This window comes from Mus musculus, chromosome 9 (assembly GCF_000001635.26).
Source record: "Mus musculus strain C57BL/6J chromosome 9, GRCm38.p6 C57BL/6J".
In the NCBI taxonomy this organism is placed as follows: Eukaryota; Metazoa; Chordata; class Mammalia; order Rodentia; family Muridae; genus Mus; species Mus musculus.
The window spans coordinates 62,969,831-62,989,971 of NC_000075.6; the positions used below are offsets into that span (position 1 = coordinate 62,969,831).

A 20,141-nucleotide genomic window follows, 5' to 3' on the forward strand; every position below is an offset into this window, starting at 1 on the left:
CTGATGGCTCTTCTTAAGCTCCTGCCACCATGATGTTTAGCTCTACCACAGGCCTACGGTAATGGGACAAACATGGGCTGAAACCTCTGAAATCAGGAGCCACCGTAACCCTCCTGTCCCCTCCTCGGGTTGCTCAGTCAAGTGTCAGGAACCCTGACACCTCCTCCTCATTCCTTTTTTGGGCAACTTGTAGAAGCCTGGAATCTACAACAATCACAATCTCAATATCTCTCTCTCTCTCTCTCTCTCTCTCTCCATCTATCTATTTAATTTCAAGACAGGGTCTTATTATGTACTACTCCTAGCTGGTCTGGAAGTCACTACATATGTAAACCAGACTGGCCTCCAGCTGCCCCAGTCACCTGAGTGCTGGTGATCAAAGGAGCCACCATCCCAGCCATAATGATTTTAAAGTACTGGGAAAGCATTTACCTCATACATATGTGCAAGTACACGTCAATTAAAAAGATATTATGATATAAATAAAGCACCTTAAAACAGAAAAAATAAATAACCTTTGGAGAGATACTTTAAAAATTTAAAAACAAAACTACATAGTTACTCTGAAACTTTTCTGATCCTAAGAATAAGACCCATGTGACAATTTTTTAGGAAAACACCTTAAATTCACCATATAAGTACAAGTTAGCTAAGTTCTATTTTAAGCACTGTGTCATGTAACTAGAAACAAACTTGCTCACATTCAGAAACTTAAATGCAGAAGTGCTTTGTTGTGCACTACCAGAACCTAAGGCCACAGTCCATTTTTCCTTAAGCCAATACCCTTACCTGTTACATTCATCACATCTACTTTTTTGTTGTTTTGTTTTTCCAGACAGGATTTCTCTGTGTGTAACTCTTGTCATGCTGGAACTCACTCTGTAGTTCAGTGTCTTAGTCAGGGTTTCTATTCCTGCATAAACACCATGACCAAGAAGCAAGTTGGGGAGGAAAGGGTTTATTCAGCTTACAATTCCATACTGCTGTTTATCACCAAGGAAGTCAGGACTGGAACTCAAGCAGGTCAGGAAGCAGGAGCTGATGCTGAGGCCATGGAGGGATGTTCCTTACTGGCTTGCTCAGCCTGCTCTCTTATAGAACCCAAGACTCCCAGCCCAGAGATGGTTCCCACCCACAAGGGGCCTTTCCCCCTTGATCACTAATTAAGAAAATGCCTTACAGTTGGATCTCATGGAGGCATTTCCTCAACTGAAGCTCCTTTCTCTGTGATAACTCCAGCTGTGTCAAGTTGACACAAGACTAGCCAGTACAATCAGGTTGCCTTAAACTCAAGAGATCTGCCTGTCTCTGCCTCCAGAAGAATCAAAGGTATGCACACCTCCACTGCCTGGCCCTGTCACATCTATCTTCAAATCCAATCCCAACACTAATACTGGACTAGTTACACTAAATGTAGTACAGCTAAATAAACAGCTCAATAGTAGAGACCGCACAAGACCCTGGATTTGATTCTCAGAACCAAGAGGTGGGGTGGAGGGAGGGGTGGTAATTGCTTTCAACAGCAGCATAACAAAGTATCAAACACTCCATGCAGTCTTGTAGTCCCAGCAAGTGGAAAGCTGAGGCAAGATTACTATCAGTTCATGGGCAACCTGGGATACACAGCATAATACAGTTTCAAGACACCAAAAACAAGTACTTAGAACTTTTTGTTTTCCTTTTGCAGCAGTCAGGGCTAAAGTCAATGAGTAACTTCAATGTTATACATGGTGCTTAACAACAACCCATCCACTGCCCCAGTTCCAAGATACCCACCGCATGGTCCACATCCAAAAACATTATTCTGGACAAACTATCCAAGTTAATCTAAGTACCAACATGGAAAGAGTAAAGACACGACACTGTTCAGAGATGCTTCCAATTTAGACTGTCACAACAGACATGTGCATCAGCCTGGGTCCCAAGGAGAACAAACAGTAACATCATTTGTGAAGCTGAAAGATAGTAAACATCTACTAGGAGGGAACACAGTCAGCAACAGAGCAAATGAGTAACTGCTCTTCAAGTTATAGACCTTTCTGCTACAGCCAAGAAAGTACAAGACACACAAAATGGTCTGCAGTCAAACTGGAGAGAGCCCTGAGTATCATACCAGCTAAGACTGACTGTTAAAGGCAAAGCTACGGAGGTTTTTTATTTTTGTTTTGTTCACTGAACTTTTTGTGGATTTTTTGGGGAGGTGGGGAGGGCAAGGGGTGGGTAAGACAGTGTTTCGCTCCATTACTCTGCCCGTTCTGGAACTTGTTCTATAGACCAGGCTGGCCTCAAACTCAGAGATCTACCTGCCTCTGCCTCCCAAGTGCTGGGATTAAAGGCGTGCACCACCAGACCTAGCTCCACAAAGAGTGTTTATAGACAGAAGTCACAGGGTGAAGGAACAGTCTGTGTGAAATTAACATGACAACCAAAAAGAGAAACTGAAAGCAAGAACAGCAGAAAAGGTAAGGAAGCGATGGTTTCAAATGCAAGAGCATTCGCACCAAGCAGTGCTGTCAATATCCAGAACTGGTTCCTATTTAAAACATTCACACTTGTTTCATTTTCTTGATTTAAGAAAAAAATAAAAGGTGGTTTCTTGACCAAAGTCTGAGGGAAAGGCTTTTCTGCCTTTTCACGTGAGACCACTGAAACCAAAAGCAGAGGGCTTAGAACACAGGAGGGAGGCCTAGGTAGGATTAGCAAAGCACAGGGCTACCACGCCAGCGCTGTGCACAGGAGGGAGCTATACCCTGATAAAGCCTCAAGCAGGCCACACCGTGCACTGTAGTGGCTGGCCTTAGAGTCAGCTCTGACTACACAGAATCTACTGCTCTGTGCCTCGGCTCACCCCAGGGGTCGTCTGTGAGTCACTATGTAACTATCTAAAGCCAAAGCATAAACCCTGGGTCATCCACACTTATAGGACAAAACAACTAAGTACTTTAAAAACTTCTGCCGCCTACTCAGAAAGAACACTAGTGAGCAAATTTACAACAAATGTAGAACACAATCTATCCCACAGCTTAACTTCATCACTGGTTCCTTCCATGATTCACGACTTTCCAGATACAGCAGTGCTCTCGCCAGGGGTGGTAGCACACACCTGCAACCTCGGCATTCGGGAAGATGAGAAAAGAAAACCCTGAGTTTGAGACTAGTCCAGACTACACAGTGACAGAGCCTTGAAAAGAAAAAAAGTATTCTTAACTTACATGTGCACTTATTAATTACTATAACCCAAAAAGGTTTCTTCTTAAAATAGAAAAATATTTTCACAGCCTATGTAACCTTTCCATAACTAGCTCCTCCAAACAGCATTACCTACTAATTTAAAACCATGGCAACACTGATTTCACATTAAAAAATGAAAAGTTGTTCTCATTTCCACTTTCTCTATATTAATGTTCAATAAAGTTTCAACATGCCATTTAAAACTGACAAGCACCTAGTGCACAAAACTCACAATATTTGATTACTTTAATATAATTTCCAAAATCAAACATACTTGAAATCAATTAAATATGCTATATCATCATGGAGTTCATTCTTTATCAATGTAATCTCACCTGACACACAAAAGAAATAGGAACAATGAAGGTTAAACAAGAAATAAGCTAAAAGCTACTAATCCACTCCACTTAGGGCACCTGAATCAGAAAGAGCTGTACTGCTCTCTACACAGCTCTAAGGTCTGAGGTGTTAAAATCATTTGCAAAGCTCTATACAAGGCTATCCGCCAAAGCATGAACATCACAAGAAGGGTTCACTACCAGGCCCCTCCCCAAAGAGAAGCAACTTTATAAAGTTGAGCTACTAGAAGAATAAAATAGAAAGCAACCTCGATCTATATCTACAAACTTGAAAGGCTTGTCACAAAAATAACAGATTACAAAAAGTATCAGCTGTGGATATAGTTCAGATGATAAATTGCTTGCTTAACATTCATGATACTCTTGAGTTCAAGTCCCAGCATGACATACATCAGGCTTGCCTATAACCCCAACACGGAAGGTGGAGAGGAGGACCAGGAATTCAAGGTCATCCTACATTACATAGGGAACTTAAAAGACAACCTGAGCTATAGGTGACAATATTCATACGTGTGTATGTATACTATATGTATACTGGGCATGTGTGTGTCTGTTTACATATATATGTACATATACATATATATATATAATTTTTAATACTGTGATTCTTTCTTGTGAATATATATACATATATATACACACACATATGTGTGTATACATATATATACCTACAGTCACTGAAAGTCTACATATAGATCCCCAGATGTTAAACTGTAGTGTTTCTTTTTCTTTTTCTTTTTTCTTTTTCTTTTTTTCCGAGACAGGGTTTCTCTGTGTAGCCCTGGCTGTCCTGGAACTCAGTCTGTAGACCGGGCTGGCCTCGAACTCAGAAATCCACCTGCCTCTACCTCCCAGGTGCTGGGATTAAAGGCATACACCACCACTGCTTGGCTAACTGTAATATTTTTGAAAGTTAAAATTATAAGTGCTATTTTTCTGTCTTCTTTTTAGTATTTTATAAAAAAAAAAAAAATTTCCAAGCAAAATAGTAATTGCAAAAATTGCTATGCTTAGTTAGTTGGAGGTTAGTCTTAGTATGAGTGAGACTGTCTCTTTTTAAAAACCAAACAGTGAGGGTTCGGAGAGATGACTCAGTGGCTAGCTAAGAGCTGGCTGCTCTTCAGAAGCCAGGGTTTGATCCCTAGCATCCACAAAGCAGAGAAATGTTCTGTAACTCTAATTCCAGGGGATTTGATGCCCTCTCCTGGCCCTTGTGGGCACTGCATGAAAATAATGCATAGATACACATTTAGGCAAACACTCAAAGGCATAAAATAAAAATAAAACCTCAAAATTAAAAGAGGGGAAAAAAAGGAAGAAAAAAACAAAACTAGCTGGGCAGTGGTGGCGCACACCTTTAAACCCAGCACTCAGGAGGCAGAGGCAGGGGAAGCTCTGGGTTTGAGGCCAGCCTGGTCTACAGAGTGAGTTCCAGAACAGCCAATGCTACACAGAGAAACCCTGTCTGGAAACAAACAAACAAACAAGCAAGCAAGCAAGCAAACAAACAAACAAAAGATCCTGTCTCAAAAAAAATTTAAAAGAAAGAAAATTAATTTGTAGGATTCCAACTAACAAAGTCCAAATGTTTTTAAAGAGAGATTTGCAAAACCAGGCACGTTAGCACTCATCTTAATCCCAGTCCTCTGGAGTAAAAGGAGGGCAGCTTTTTGTGAGTTCAAGGCCAGTTTGGTCTACATCGTAAGATACAGACCAGCCAGGGCTCTACACTGGAAATGCATAGTGTCCCCACAAAATAGCCAGGCATAGAACTAAAGGAAATGTCTTAGCAGCATTACAATACTTAGTGAGCTAGGCATCTTAAACAACTCCAGGACTGCCTTGGCATTTTAGGGAGGCCGGCTGGTAACACTTGCCCTGGCCAGGCTTCCTTACCTTGCTCATTCCCCTCCTACTACATCAAAGAACTATGCGAAAAGCAAAAGTTATGTGATACATTATAAACTGAATAGCACTACAAAACTAAGGTATCAAGTATTCTTCAAACAGTAAAAGAAGAGAGTAGAGGGCTGGAGAGATGGCTCAGTGGTTAAGAGCACTGACTGCTCTTCCAGAGGTTCTGAGTTCAAATCCCAGCAACCACATGGTGGCTCACAACCATCTGTAATGGGATGTGACATTGTACTCATAAAATAAATAAATAAATTTAAAAAAAAGAAGAAGACAGTAGAGCATAGTGGCTTATGCCCATCATCCCAACACTTAGGAGAGATACACAACATCAGGAGCTCAAGGTTTTCTTCAGCCACACGGTGAGTTAAAGGCCAGTTAGAGCTACACAAAAAAGAAATGCTTAGTGACAGAGCTGAACACTTAAGAAAACAGTACCATCAATTCTGTGAAGTAATGAACCAAGCTCTTGTTTAGTTTTTAGTATGCTACAGCTTATAAAATCCCACTTTCTGAAGGCAGATACTTCTTCCTAGATCCCACTACAAACACAGCCACTTTATTTTCTTACCCCTAGTTACCAGCATGAAAGGGTACAAATTACACTGAAATCAAAAGCCTCAGCATGAACCCTGGAACAGCATGCTGATGGAGTTCACCAGGAGGAACCCAAGGTTAATCAGCTACTGCAATCAAAGGGGATTAGGAGACACTCCTGGAAGAGAAAGACAATGCAGTCACCCGGAGAAAACCAGCAAGGAAAAGGCGGCAATATTTCAAAACAATTACATCAACTACTTAAAAACTTAAGTGTTTTCCAAATTGTTTTAAAATACTGTTCCCAAGAAGTGACATAAAACAAAAGCCATCTAAATGCAGCACTTCATAAAAGCAAGTCAGAGAGATTAAAATCAAATCCATGAATAACATGTCAGACTTACTTGCTTCTATGTGAAATAAAAGCAGACGAATTACACCACAGAGATCAAAACTAAGTGGTTATTTGTTGAAAATAAAGAGACAGATATGACAACAAAATGTACTGATACACTTCCACAGCAGATACTTTAAAAGTAGGCTTCCCTGCTCATTGGATTCCATTATTTACTCCTTGAAAGTGATGAATCCTTCCCCCAGTGCTCCTTCTATGAGTTAACAGCAATACAACTTGAGTTTTAATGCAAAAGACATTTAAGAAAAAATAATGACTTTGGAAGGTGAGTGTGGTGGCTCATGCTGATATCCCAGCATTCTGGAGACTGAGGCAAAAAGGCTGTCACCCTCCAGGCCATTATGAACTACAGAGTGAGTCCTGACTCTAAAAGAAAAATGTTTATTTTTGTTATCATTGTGGTTTTTTCTTCATTTAGACCAGAGGTTCTCAACCTGTGAGTATTGACCCCTTTAGAGGCAGAACTACGACCCTTTCACAGGAATGGCTTTTCAGATATGCCAATCATCAAATATTTAAATTACAACTCATAACAAGTAGCAAAATTACAGTTATGAAGTAGCGACGAAATAATTTTATGGTTGGAGTCACCACAACATAAGGAACTGTACTAAAGCATTAGGAAGGTTGAGAACCACTGTTTTAGGGTATTTTGTGGTCATCTGAGTCTTTTTTTTTTTTCTCTTTAGTTTTAACCTGGTTTATTTTCTAGATAGAGTCTTGCCATGTAAGGCCAGGCTGGCCTAGAACTCACATTACTTAAATCTTAACCTTCTAAGTTACTAGGATTAAAAGCAAGGGAGCTGTCTATAAATAAATTAAATAAATAAATAAATAAAATTTTAAAAAGGCATGGTGGCAGTCCTTTAATCACAGCACTGCAGAGAAAGAAGCAGAGGCAGGCAGACCTTTGTGAGTTGGAGGTCAGCCTGGTCTACGTAGCAAGTTCCAGGCCAGCCAGAGCTCACAGAGAGAGACTGTCTTAAGAAAACAACAAATCAAAGTAACTACAATGAAACTGTCAGGTTATCGCTACCAAGATCACTTGGGCTGCACATCCTCCCCGTTTGAAGTGCCTTCACCTTCACAGCCTCCCAGAAATCATTTGTGGGTATTCCCCTAATGAAAACTTGAACTCTTCATAAGCAGAAGTGCACAGAGAACTCATTTTGATATGTATGACTCAATCTACTTTTTATTGGCAATATCTTCAAGCTTGCACTATCCCTACGGGGGCTTTGGATCTGTTTTTCCCATCTGATCTTAGCAGAATCACTATAGATTTAAAAGGATTCACTAAAAGGGCCATTAGGAAAATAATTATAAATACAATCCACTGCACAGTCAAATGTGGGCTGTGAATTGGGATAAGGAAAAAAAATTAGTGTTTCCTCAGCAGTTCCCATTAGAGTTCTGTATTTTCATTTAAAACTTAAAAATAAAAAAATCTAGGGTTCCCCCTAATTATTTAGACTTTCCCTATTTTATTAGCATATATGACCAATATCTTTCACACATCACTCACACAAACACATGCACACCCTAAAGAAAATATTTCTGAAAGGAATATATTCCAAACTTCACTGTACACACACACACAAAGATATGCATTCCTGTTATCATCGCCCCTACTCTCCAAAGCAGCAATACCACAATGAAGCCTTAGCAGGACTTTTACCACAGCTATCACCAGCTAAGTAATCTATCACAGCTCCTTTAAGTCTCAGGCACACACAATGACACACCAATGTGTCAAAACACTTATTATAATTTGAAAAATTATACAACAGAAACATAAGAGTGGAAAACAAACCCTCTGGAAATTTCAAGTAGCTTTTAGAGAGGGTGAAAAAATGGAGACCAGTTTTAGAAAAATACCATTTCCATTAAGTGTTCAGAGTCTGTGTGATACTGACTCATTTCTGTAAAGAGTAAACTTTACCTAACAAGACTCACACCAGGAATCTCATCTATCCCCAAAGGCACTCTTCTTTCTTTTTCCTTTTTCTTTATTCTATTTCTTTATTTTATCAAGACATGATCTTACTAAGTAGCTCTGCCTATCCTGGAACTCACTCTGTAGATCAGCTGATCCTCAAAAAGAGATTCACCTGCCTCTGCCTCCCAAAGGCTGGGATTAAAGGTATGGGGCCACTATGCCTGGCCCCGAAGGCACTTTCTTAAAATAGAAACAACAAAGGTACTCTGTTCTTTGCAGGTACTTTTCCCATATGGTTTTCAAGCCTTACTACATGGTCCATGTATAAAAAACTTGGCCAGCTATTTTTCAAATTGACTCCTAAAAAGTATTAGGAAGCAAAGATAAGACAGCAGCAACTCTGAAGAGGATGGGGGTGGCACATGCTTTTAATCCCAGCACTTGGGAAGCAGGAGGCAGGCAGATCTCTGAGTTCTGAGTTTGAGGCCAGTCTGTTCTATAGAGTGAGTTCCAGGACAGCCAGGGCTACACAGAGAGAAACCCTGCCTCAAAACAAAATCAAAAATAAAAGATGACAGTAACATAGTGACAGAAAAATAATTACATAAAATACACATACTTGAGCTCTGGGGTTTTTTGTTCGTTTGTTTTTATGCAAGGTGGTTGTCTCCAAAATGTTAAATTTCAGAGGCTTTCTTGGTGAAATCAATAGTCTGAAATTGGGATAAAAAAAACTATCCAAGTCAGGAATGGTGGTGAATGCCTTTAATCCCTTTAATCCTAGCACTAAGGAGGCAGAGGCTAGAGGATCCCTGAAGTTTAAAGCCTGTATGGTCTGTCTACACAGTGAGTTCCAGACCAACCTCAGCAACATAGCAAACCTCTGTCTTAAAAAAAAAGGGGGGGGGGGCGCTATCCATTAAGATTTTCTGTCTTAAACAAGTTAGTAATTAGAAGTAAACTTAAAAAAAACAAATACCCAAATCTTGTACAAAAATCTTGATATGTTAACACTCCAAAGTTACTAAGGAAAAAAAGATCTTCCAGTGAGGCTTTTACACACACACACACACACACACACACACAGGTGCACGGAAAGAAAAGTGTCCAGAAACACAGGTAGTGGTCTGCTTGTTTTAGAAGTTATTTCATTATAATGGGGAAAATAATAATTTTTTTTATTGATTATAAAAAGAATTTCTAAATCTCCCTGAGGATTTATAATTGCATAGCCCAATCTCCACTCTGACAGAGATGTGCTATAACCAGCTGTTTGGTTCGCACACAGGAAGCCAGAGAAGGGAATACCATGTTCAGAGCCTCTAAATAATATGCGTTAGTTAAGAACTGCCTGCCTGCTACTAAACCAGAATTATTCAAGCAGAGACCCATTTGTCACAATCCAATCATAAGGGTTCCACCAGCCCTCCCCCAACTGCTTGTGTAGTGGTATATGTGCTTCAGTAAAGGAGCCATCATCAGGTAAAGATTGGGGTGGGAGAAAAAGCGGGGGAAAGGGGGCACCCTTTCATCTAATTTCGCGAGGCATGAGTAATTGGTACAGTTGAGAGGAACGATGGAACGTTCTATTTATTGGAGGTTGGGGTGGGATGGGGGGTGGGTGGGAGGAGAATTTCGTTTAAATCAACATGGCCAGCAAGATGTCCCTAACAAACAAAAGGCAACGGGGGATATAAACACGAACCATTCACCTCCATCAGCTATAGCATCGCCATCATGGTGTGTTTAGAGACCCCCAAGGCTGCTCTCATCTGCCACACCAGAGACAGCAAGAGTGCAGAGAGGTGGCTGCATCCCCACCACCGCTCCCAAAAGCACACTCTTTCAATGGGTTGCTCCCCACCACCACACACACACCCTCCCCGGTGGCCCGAAATCAAGAGAGAAACAGTAACGTCCCGCCCGGGCAGACTCCCCCTGCAACCCTTTAGCCGAACCCCCAACGCCGGCTCCGGGCTCGCTAAACTTTCCAAGAGCTTCTCCCTCGTATTCCCTAGCCGATTGCCCCGGGATCGCGCATTCCCTCTGGCCGGGCACCCATTGACAGGCGGGCGGGCAGCGGCGGCAAGCGAGGCGGGGGCGCCTGGGCGCCGCGGAGGGGCGGGGCGGCCGGAGCCAAGTTCCCGGGGGTCCGAGCGCTGCGCCTGACAGGAGCCCGGGACGGCGAAAGAGGAAGAGGAAGCGGCAGCGGGGCAGTTTTCCCGATCCCCCTCTTCCCAGAGCAGCCTACACCCCCCCACCCCCTGGCTGCCCATGGGGGGGGGGGGGGGAGGCGGGCTGCAAGGTAAGGCACCCAGGCCCCGGGGACCGCCGCTGCCGCCACGTCCCGACTCACTCTCTCTTCGCCCCGCCACCCCCGCCAGAGGCGCCCACAACAATAACACGCCGGGGACGACCCGTCAGCGCCCCCGAGGCACCCGGGGCCCACGGCCCGCCGCAGCCAGGCCCCCTCCACTAAGGCCCGGAGCGCCTCTCCCGCCTACAACTCCAGACTCGGGTGGAGCCCGGCCCGAGCGGGCCCCCCAGGGTCCGACCCATCCCCCCGGCAGCCGCGGCGCCGTCTCCGCGGCCGAATATTAGAAGTGAATTCGAGCTGCGCTTTACCTTTAGTTCCGCACTGTCCGCCATCTTGCGTCTGTCAGCGCAAGCGCAATGAAGCTCGCCGGGGGCCGCGCTGGAACCTCCCCTCTAGCGGACTTGACTCCGCCTCCACCCCGCCCCTCAGCCTTCCCGCTCCGCCCCTGGCCTCCGCCCCACTCCAGGAGCTCGCTGCCCCGCCCCGGGCACGCACAGCTGCGAGACCCACACGCACTATTTAAATAATGGCGCCAAGCGGGAGTTTGACAGTTACTACCCCCTCGGCCTCCCCGCCCCCACACTGGCCGAGCCAGTAGCGCCCAGGGAAGAGGCCACATCTGGGGAGGTGTTGGCCTCAGTCTCATCCTTCGGCTGCCCTCTGAGCCCCAGTTGACTGAAGCCACGGCGCGCCCCCATGCGCAAGATGCGTTCTGCACCTGTACCCTACCCAGCTGCCGGTCGATCACAACTAGCCAATTAGTCAGTTTTGTCTAAGGAGAATTTGACGAAGCGTTTCTGGGTTTACGCAGATCCTCATGATGAGGCAGTTAGGCCAAAAAAGAAAAAAAAAAAAAAATATATATATATATATATATATCATTCCCATGGTATCTTTTCCGAAATAAAAGCTCTGAGGGGAAAAAGGGACTCTCCTAAACAGCATTTAACAGTAGTAGCTAAGGCAAATTCTGAAGACATTTATTCATCGCGTCACCCTGGGTAGTCAGAAATTAGAGAAGATCCCTGACCTGTCGCTCATGGGGTACAGATCTGTGAACTATTAAGATATAATTACTAATGGTGATGAACAGCATAGAGATTAAAAGGCTCACCAAGAGAAAAATGGATTGGGGGGGGTGGGGTGTGCTTAATCCCAGAAGGGTTTTCTTCACCTACATTGATATTTAGACTTACTCCTATCTACTAAAAGCTTCCTTCAAAACCCCAGCCTTTTTTAACTGATCAACTTTTTACTATCAAAATCCTCTTAACATTTGGGTTACTCTGAATTCAAGAAGGCCAGGTCCTGACCAGTGACCTGGATTATTTCACTCCCACATGCCCACATGTTTTACTCCAGTATCTTTATAGTTCCAACCCCCTTTCTTCAAGGAATCATTTTCATCAGCATATAAACATAACCAAAATTCCTTACTTAAATTTATGCTTCCTCTGGATCCAAAATTACCTTCAATGGGTACTCTATTTCTCCGCTTTCTTCACTGAATAAATTCACAAACAAGACTTCATTTTTCTACAAGTACTTGTTCCCATTTCTTCAGTGGCATTACCTCCAAACCTATCCTGAGGCAGCTCCACTGCCTGCCCTATCTTGAGCTCTCATCTACACCTTTTCGAAGCCCACTCTCAGTTCCCAGGGCTTACCTCAATTGCCTAGAGGGAACTGCTAACAGTTGATGTGATTGCTTTCTCTGGAAACAGAGTTCTTGAACTTTCCTCCACATCACTGCCACTGTCCCAACATTCCATTCCTGTCTCTTTACTAGGTAGCTTCCCCACCCCCACCCCTATTCCTCTCTCCTCGTCTCTCTCCCTCCTTTCCGCCCTCCACCCTTTTTCTCTCCTGAGTCTCACTATTCAGCCCTGGAATTTGCTATAAAGACGAGGCAGATCTCTGTGAGTTCGAGGTCAGCCTGGTCTACAGAACTTGTTCTAAGATAGCCAAGGCTACACAAAGAGACCTGGGGTAGGGGTAGGGGAACAAGAAAGGAAGGAAGGAAAAAAGGAGGGAAGGGGAAGGAAGGGAGAGAGAGAATAAGGAAGGGAGAGAGGAAGAAAGAGAGGGGGGGGGAGAGAGAGAGAGAGAAAGAAGAAGGATAGGAGATTCTAAGACTCAGCTGTGATCTTTATTCAACCACCCAGAGCTATCATTCAACTCTTGACTTTTGGTCTATAATATAACGATTTTCAAATATCTGCAGCTTAGACTGCATCACCAAATTCGAATCCAGGCAGGCTTAGGGATTCAGCTCTGCTTGTAGACTGTTTATCTAACTGCCTAACATACAAGAAGTCCTGTGTTTGACCTCTGACATTGCATAAAAATGGAAATTGTGGTACCTGAACAAAATCCCAGTAGTTGGGAGGTAAAAGATCCAAGGATTCCAGTTCCAGGCAAGCCTGGGCTACAGGAGATCCTATCCCAAAAGAAATAATTTAATTTATTATTATTAATTAATTAATTAATTAATTTTGCTTTAGAGAGACTGTGTGTTGTGGTACAGGCCCTTAATTCCAGCATTCCAGGCAGATCTCATGGGAGATTGAGGCCAGCCTGGTCTACAAAGTAAGTTCTAGGCCAGTTAGGGCTACAAGTAAAGCCTTGTGTCAAATTTAATTAATTGATTAGTTAGTTAATTAATTAATTAAAAAGAGGCTGAGCCCTAATGTTGCTAGCTGCCTAGTATCAACTCCACATCTCATCACCACCTCACAATCATCCTTGACCGCCAGACTTGCTCCTTCCCCAAGAGTCTCACTATTATCCAGCATATATATATATATATATATATATATCCAGTATTCTCAAAATGAAATACAGGGAAGCACCCTTACTCCTCTCTTTTTATTTCCAGTGTCCAGAGCACCCATGAGTCCAGCTATTAAAATATATCCAAGGCAGTCTATTTTGTTCAGTCTTCACGACCATCACTCTCTTCCAGACTACTGGGAGGACTACCTGACTGACAGAGTCCAGACTGACTCTGGCTTTCCTGACCCCCAGGCGCTTCTGTCTTCTTGAGCCCTGTATTTGGAACTGACCTAGATAGCAAAGGCTAGTAATCCTACAACTTGCACTATACTCACTAAGCTTTCTGTTAACAGCTGAGTATGCAATACAAAGACATGATCCCAACACTTTGGGGTGGGGTAGGGCAAAGCAAGAAGAGTTTCAATAGTTCAAGGCCAGCCTGGGTTACATAGTGAGTTCTAGGACAACTTGAGCTACATAGCCAGAATCTGTCCTGATTACTGATTGCAGGTGTGCACCAATGTCTTAACACCGGGAAGTTAAAATGAAAAACCTGATAAATCCAATTCCTCCCCACAGAAGCAAAGTGTTCTTTCTGTTTTGGGGTGAGGGGGTAGATGAGAAGTCAGCCCACACACCCCTGCACCACCCCTGCCCCGACACACTAAGGGACTTGCTCTACCATTGTGCTCAATGAGCAAAGCCTACTTGCTGGCTCCACACTCTTTGCTGAGCTACAGGGGCACAGGGACAGAGACCTGGCAAGCACAGCTTCCTGCCCCACAACCCGCTTAGTGGTTTCTGAGATCCAGCCCACATCTCTCACAAGGCTCTAGATCACGTCCCACCTTTTTTTGAGATTCCCTATATCACTTGTTTTTCTAGATGTTATGGCAAACTATCCGAGAAAAGCAACTTTACAGAAACAAGAATTACTCTGGGTCCCAGTTTCAGAGTGTGGTCCACATTGATCCATCCTGGTTAGAAAGTCATAGCAGCAAGGACCAATACAGTTGTAACAGATGGAGCATGAGACACCTGGTGACATGTATCAAAGTCAGGAAGCAGCCATTAGTGACTCTTGGCTCTCTGTCTCTCTCTCCCTCTCTCTGTCTCTCTGTCTAACTCTCTGTGTGTCTCTGTCTGTGTGTCTGTCTCTGTCTGTGTGTCTGTCTCTGTAAGGTCTTAGCACATAACCCTAACTGGTCTGGAACTCAAAGATCCATCTACCTCTACCTTTCAAATGGTAGAATAAAAGGCACACTCCGTCACATCTGACCACAGATTCGCATTTGAAATTCATAGCAATCTCCTCACTGTAATATCCTGCAAAATTAAAAAGCAAGTCACCCTCTGTGGAAGAAGGGGCAGAAAGAATAGAGCCCAAGCAAGCAATAGAGTACTATGGAACATCACCTTCAGGCAGGACAGGTCTGATGCATTCTTATTTATTTATTTATTTATTTATTTAATTTTATTTATTTATTTATTTATTTATTTTTTGTTTTTCAAGACAGGGTTTCTCTGTGTAGCTCTGGCTGGCCTGGAACTCACTCTGTAGACCAGGCTGGCCTTGAACTCAGAAATCCACCTGCATCTGCCTCCCAAGTGTTGAGATTAAAGGCGTGCGCCACCACCCGGCCTGATGCATTCTTGACCTCTTAGCAGCTATACTTACCTATAGGAGGCCTACACAAGACTGGGCCCAATAACATTCCATTAAGGATGAAGGGCACAGGGCCTTGTGAGCCAAGGTCTATGTGTAGTTAATGGTTCCTTGGAGAAGGAAAGATATTTTCTTCAGGGATATAGCCACAGCAAGTTGCCCATGTTACTGTATGTAAGTAACAGCTCAGCACTGTTCCTGTAAAGAACCCTAACAAATTTCATCGATGCACCATGAAAACAAAATATTTTTAAAAGACATGAAAGGGGAAACAGAACTAGCTTGGAAGAAGGAGGAGATTGGCAGGAGTACAAGGGAGATGAGAGAGGGTAATGTGTGGGGGGGATGAATACAATCAAAATATATACATGTATGAAACTTATCACATATAATATGTGCCAATAAAAAACTTTTTAAAATAAGCTATATACTCCAGAACACAATAGCACAGAATAAAAACTCCCTGTGGTGGTTTGAATAGATATGGCCCCCATAGAGTCATGTATTTGAATGTTTGGCCCATGGGGAGTGGCAGTATTAAATGTGGCCTTGTTGGAGTAGGTATGGACTTGTTGGAAGAAGTGTGTCATGGTGGGAACAGGCTTTGAGGTCTCCTATGGTCAAGCTACTCCCAGTATTGTGGTGAGAATTTTAGTTTCTTTGAAAAACACAGAAGTATTATAAGAATGTGTTTTCATTTTAATCCTAGGTGTGGGATATAGGGTGACTTCTGATTGTCTACAGCAGCTGACTATGATTTGCCTCATGCTCTAGCAGGGGTGTGATTTTGCCAGCTGCGAGACATTTGAAATTCTGGGTTGTTTTCAGAGGCTATATAAATGCTAGAGCCCTGACAGAAGGGGCTGGTTGGCCAGGTGGTGGTTGTATGTGGTTTATTGTGGTTTGTCAAATAGCCCTGCACAGAAGAAACAAGAAGAAATTAGATATCCTGACAGAAAAGATCAAACTTGCTCCAAGGAACCTGATGCCCCTAATCAGCAGAAAGTAGTCTAATGCTATTCTTGTGCCCTTTCCTACCCCTGACTTTATTCAGGGACTCTCTCTTTCTCTTTCTCTTTCTCTTTCTCTTTCTCTTTCTCTCTCTCTCTCTCTCTCTCTCTCTCTCCTCTTTCTCTCTTTCTCTCTCTCACTTTCTCTCTCTCTCCTCTCCCCTTCTTTCCTACTTAGTGTTAGGGGGTTGAAAGGGAAGAAGAGGGGTTGAAAAGGATGGAAGAAAAAACCCACAAATTAGCCAAAGTCCAATAACACAGTGTGGGACACCGTCTCCTTTTGCTGCCTTCAAATCAAGATGTAGAACTCTCAGAGACTTCTCTAGTATCGTGTCTGCCTGCAAACTGACATGTTTCCTGCCAGGATGATAATGGACCATGATGTGTTTATAAAAAGATAAAGAAGTATAAGATATGTTCTATGGGGGTGTATGGTGAGGTATGGGGTAAGGGGTGCCTCAGTGGGCCACGCTGAGGCATCCCTTCCCCCTGAGGGACGAGCCACATGACAGTATAGTATAGAATAGAGTTTATTTGGGGCATGGGGAGGGGAGTTAAGAGGGTAGTAGAGGCAGAGAGAGAGAGAGAGAAGAAGAGAGGAGAGGAGAGGAGAGGAGAGGAGAGGAGAGGAGAGGAGAGGAGAGGAGAGGAGAGGAGAGGAGAAGCAGAGGCTGGCCATGGCCATGAGCATGTGGAGAGAGGGGGAAGGGAAGAGGAAAGGGAAGAGTCCAAGAGGGCAAGAGAGAAGCAAGAGGGAAGCAAGAGTAAGAGAGGGAGGAGGGGGCAAGCAGCCCCTTTTATAGTGGATCAGGCCTACCTAGCTTTTGCCAGGTAACTGTGGGGTGGAGTTTAGAAAAAATGCTAACAGACCAAACCTCTGAAATTGGAGAGGAGAGGAGAGGAGAGGAGAGGAGAGGAGAGGAGAGGAGAGGAGAGGCAGCCACAGTTAAATATTTTCCTTTATAAGAGTTGCAATGGTCATGGTGTCTCTTCACAGCACTAACACTCAAACTAAGATACTCCCTTTCTAAAAGGGAGAATGGAGCATAGCTGAGAACAATTAGCCTAAAGCAAGACCGAAACCCACCAAGGCAAATGCCAGGTCACTCAGCTCCACACAGGGCTCATGACAGCAGCAGGTGGGCTCCATGGGGCATTGGGCAGCCTCAAGTCCCTGGTCCTGCCACCTGCAATACATCTAACCTCTCTCTTGGGATTCTCCCTTCTGCCTGTAGCTTTCTTTAGTTTCTACCCCATAACATTCCAGTGTTTCCATTGAAACAAGCCTTACCTTCTGAGCTTCACACAATGGCCTCTCAGGGACTCTTTGCAGAGAATCTGTAGCAAAATATTATTGAACACTTGGCTGACTTTAACAAGAAATGAGATAAAGGGAACTGGCTGCCTTGAGACTAGGAAAGAAGAGCAAAATCCAAAGACTAATAGGACTAAGAGAAGAACTGCTTCTCAGTTTAGATTTAAAAAATGTCAAAATAATAAAACACTCAAATATGAAATAATGAGCTAACCGACAGTATTGTCAATGTTCCCACATTAAAAACCTCTCAGTAGATTAAGGTGTCTGAGAATGAAGGTTGGATCAGAATAAGACTTTGGGGTTGACTTCCTCTGAAATGACTGGGTGAGAGTATTTTGTCAGGGAGAGGGTATTTGGTGGCCAGTAATGGGGACTCCCACAGTCCTAATGTCTGTTCAGAGACCTGTGAAGTCTCCTCTCCTAAACAATGTCAGGACTGTATGTCTTCCATTCCATTTTAGATCAACCTGACTATGTGAATTGGACCAATAACCTGTGAGATTCTATGTGTCACTTTGAGGCAAAGACTTCAAGATCTGATACTTACTCATTTCCTTGTCCTTGTCCTCATCCTCTTCTTCATCCTCTGTCTCCTTGTCCTCCTTCCCTCACTGCCCTAGTGATAACAGAACACATCTTAGGTTCTATTATGCTTGGTACCCGAGTGCCAGCGGAACATTCTGCTAAGCCATCATTTAGTATGAGCCAAGAATTACATTTTGATGTATTCCTGTGATGCTAGAGATCAGACATCTCACATACTCAGCACACGCTGTCACTCAACTACGTTTCAAGGCCAGAAATAAACCTTTGAGTTAGGCTACTGAGATTTTAGGGGGGCTGTTACTGTTGTTTACTACTACACCTCTAACCTTACTCTGACCAAAATAGCGGCACATATGATTAATCCTTTTAGGAAAAAACATTACTAGTCAGGAAAGAAATCAACACACTACAAAACAAAAGAAGTTTCATCAGACTATAGATCCATTAAGGTTGGTGGTTTTTTGTTTTTGTTTTGTTTTGTTTTTTTTAAACTAGGTTTATTTTTATTTTATCTTTGTTGTTATTGTTTGGAGATAGGGTCTTATTATGTAGCTCTAGGTGTTCTAGAACTCACTATGTAGAGTAGACTGGCCTCAAACTGACAGAGATTTATCTACTTCTGCCACCTCAATACTAGGATTAAAAAAAGGCATGTGCTATCACACATGGTTACTCATTTTTATTTTTTAACTATGTGTGTCTATATGTGGGTATGCACAACATGAATGCATGTCCCCACAGGGTCCAGAGGTATTGGATTCCCCTAGAACAAGAGTTTTAGGTTTGTGAGTTGCCAGATGTGAGAGCTGAATATCAAATTCAGGTCCTCTGCAAAATCATGTCTTAGTCATTGTTCTAATGTGACCACAGCAACTCTTATAAGAGTGTCTTAGTTAGGGTTTTAGGCTGTGAACAGACACCATGACCAAGGCCAGTCTTATAACTTCAGAGCTGAGCCACATGGCTGAAGCTGCTGAATTCTGCTGCTTGCAGGAACTAGAACATAACCCCCTTATAATATTACATTATCACTGGCTTTATGTTTTCCAAATCCTTCACTGCCTAAGCTTGGCTATCCTGGATCTTGCTCTGTAGATTGACCTTGAATGCAGAGATCAGCATGCCTGTCTCCTGGGATTAAAGGTGTGCACCACCATGCCTGGATCTAAATTTAGCTGGGTAGGATCTTGCCCCAAAGTCCCACTCCCTTAATCTGTTATCTCCTAGAACACAGAATTTTGCTCCATTTCACTTCCTGGTACACCTTTAATACTCGAACCATATATTTTTCCTTTCTAAGCTTGCTATACCTGTTCAAACTTCTCTTCATAAGATTTAACCAGAGAACAAAGTCTCTGCTGGGGTTTTTTGAAACTTCCTTTGTCAATGCAATTAATCTGAGTCTCTTCACCTTAGCCTCAGGGAGATTTTTCAGACAAGCCCAAAAGTAGCTACATTCTTCACTCAAATACCACAAAAACAGTCTTTATGTCACATTCTGAAATTCTTCTCCTTTGAAATCTCTTGGGCCAGGTCAAAACAGTTCAAATTACTCCCAGCAACAAAGTCTTCCATATTCCTACTAGGATGACCCATTAAGCCCCCATTTAAAGCATTCCACTGCATTCCAAACCCAAAGTCCCCAAATCTACATTCTTTCAAATAAAAGCATGGTCAGGCCTATCACAGCAATACCCCACTCCTGGTACCAACTTCTGTATTAGTCAGGGTTCTCTAGAGTCACAGAACTTATGGGTAGTCTCTATATAGTAAAGGACTGTATAGTTGGACTGCAGTTCAACTCCCAACAATGGTCAGTAGCAGCTGTGAATAGAAGTCCAAGGATCTAGCAGCTGCTCAGTCCCACACAGCAAGCAGGCAAAGGAGATACAGACTTCCTTCTTCCAATGTCCTTATGTAGGTCTCCAGCAGAAGGCATAGCCCAGATTAAAGGTGTACCACCACACCTTTAATCCCAGATCTCCCTGTCTTAATCTTCTGGAATTCACAGCTACTGTGCCTCAAGATCTCCAGACCAAGATGCAGGTCAGAAACTTCTATCTCCCAGCCTCCAGATTAGGATCACTGGTGAGCCTACCAATTATGGATTGTAGTTC

At 43.2% G+C, this 20,141-nt stretch overlaps 1 protein-coding gene and 1 long non-coding RNA gene across 3 annotated transcripts in view; one reads left to right on the plus strand and one right to left on the minus strand.

Annotated features, from left to right (window-relative positions):
• The window catches only part of Pias1 (protein inhibitor of activated STAT 1), a 102,514-nt gene extending 91,465 nt beyond the window's left edge, over positions 1-11,049 (minus strand). Inside the window, exon 1 of the mRNA NM_019663.3 lies at positions 11,018-11,049. Within this exon, the coding sequence (NP_062637.2) occupies positions 11,018-11,041 (24 nt within the window). The 5' untranslated portion in view covers positions 11,042-11,049. The remainder of the gene's footprint in view (positions 1-11,017) is intronic.
• The window catches only part of Gm35574, a 29,558-nt gene continuing 20,100 nt past the window's right edge, over positions 10,684-20,141 (plus strand). For both annotated transcript variants that reach the window (XR_379535.2, XR_379536.2), the window contains exon 1: positions 10,684-10,697. This is a non-coding gene — a long non-coding RNA (predicted gene, 35574). The remainder of the gene's footprint in view (positions 10,698-20,141) is intronic.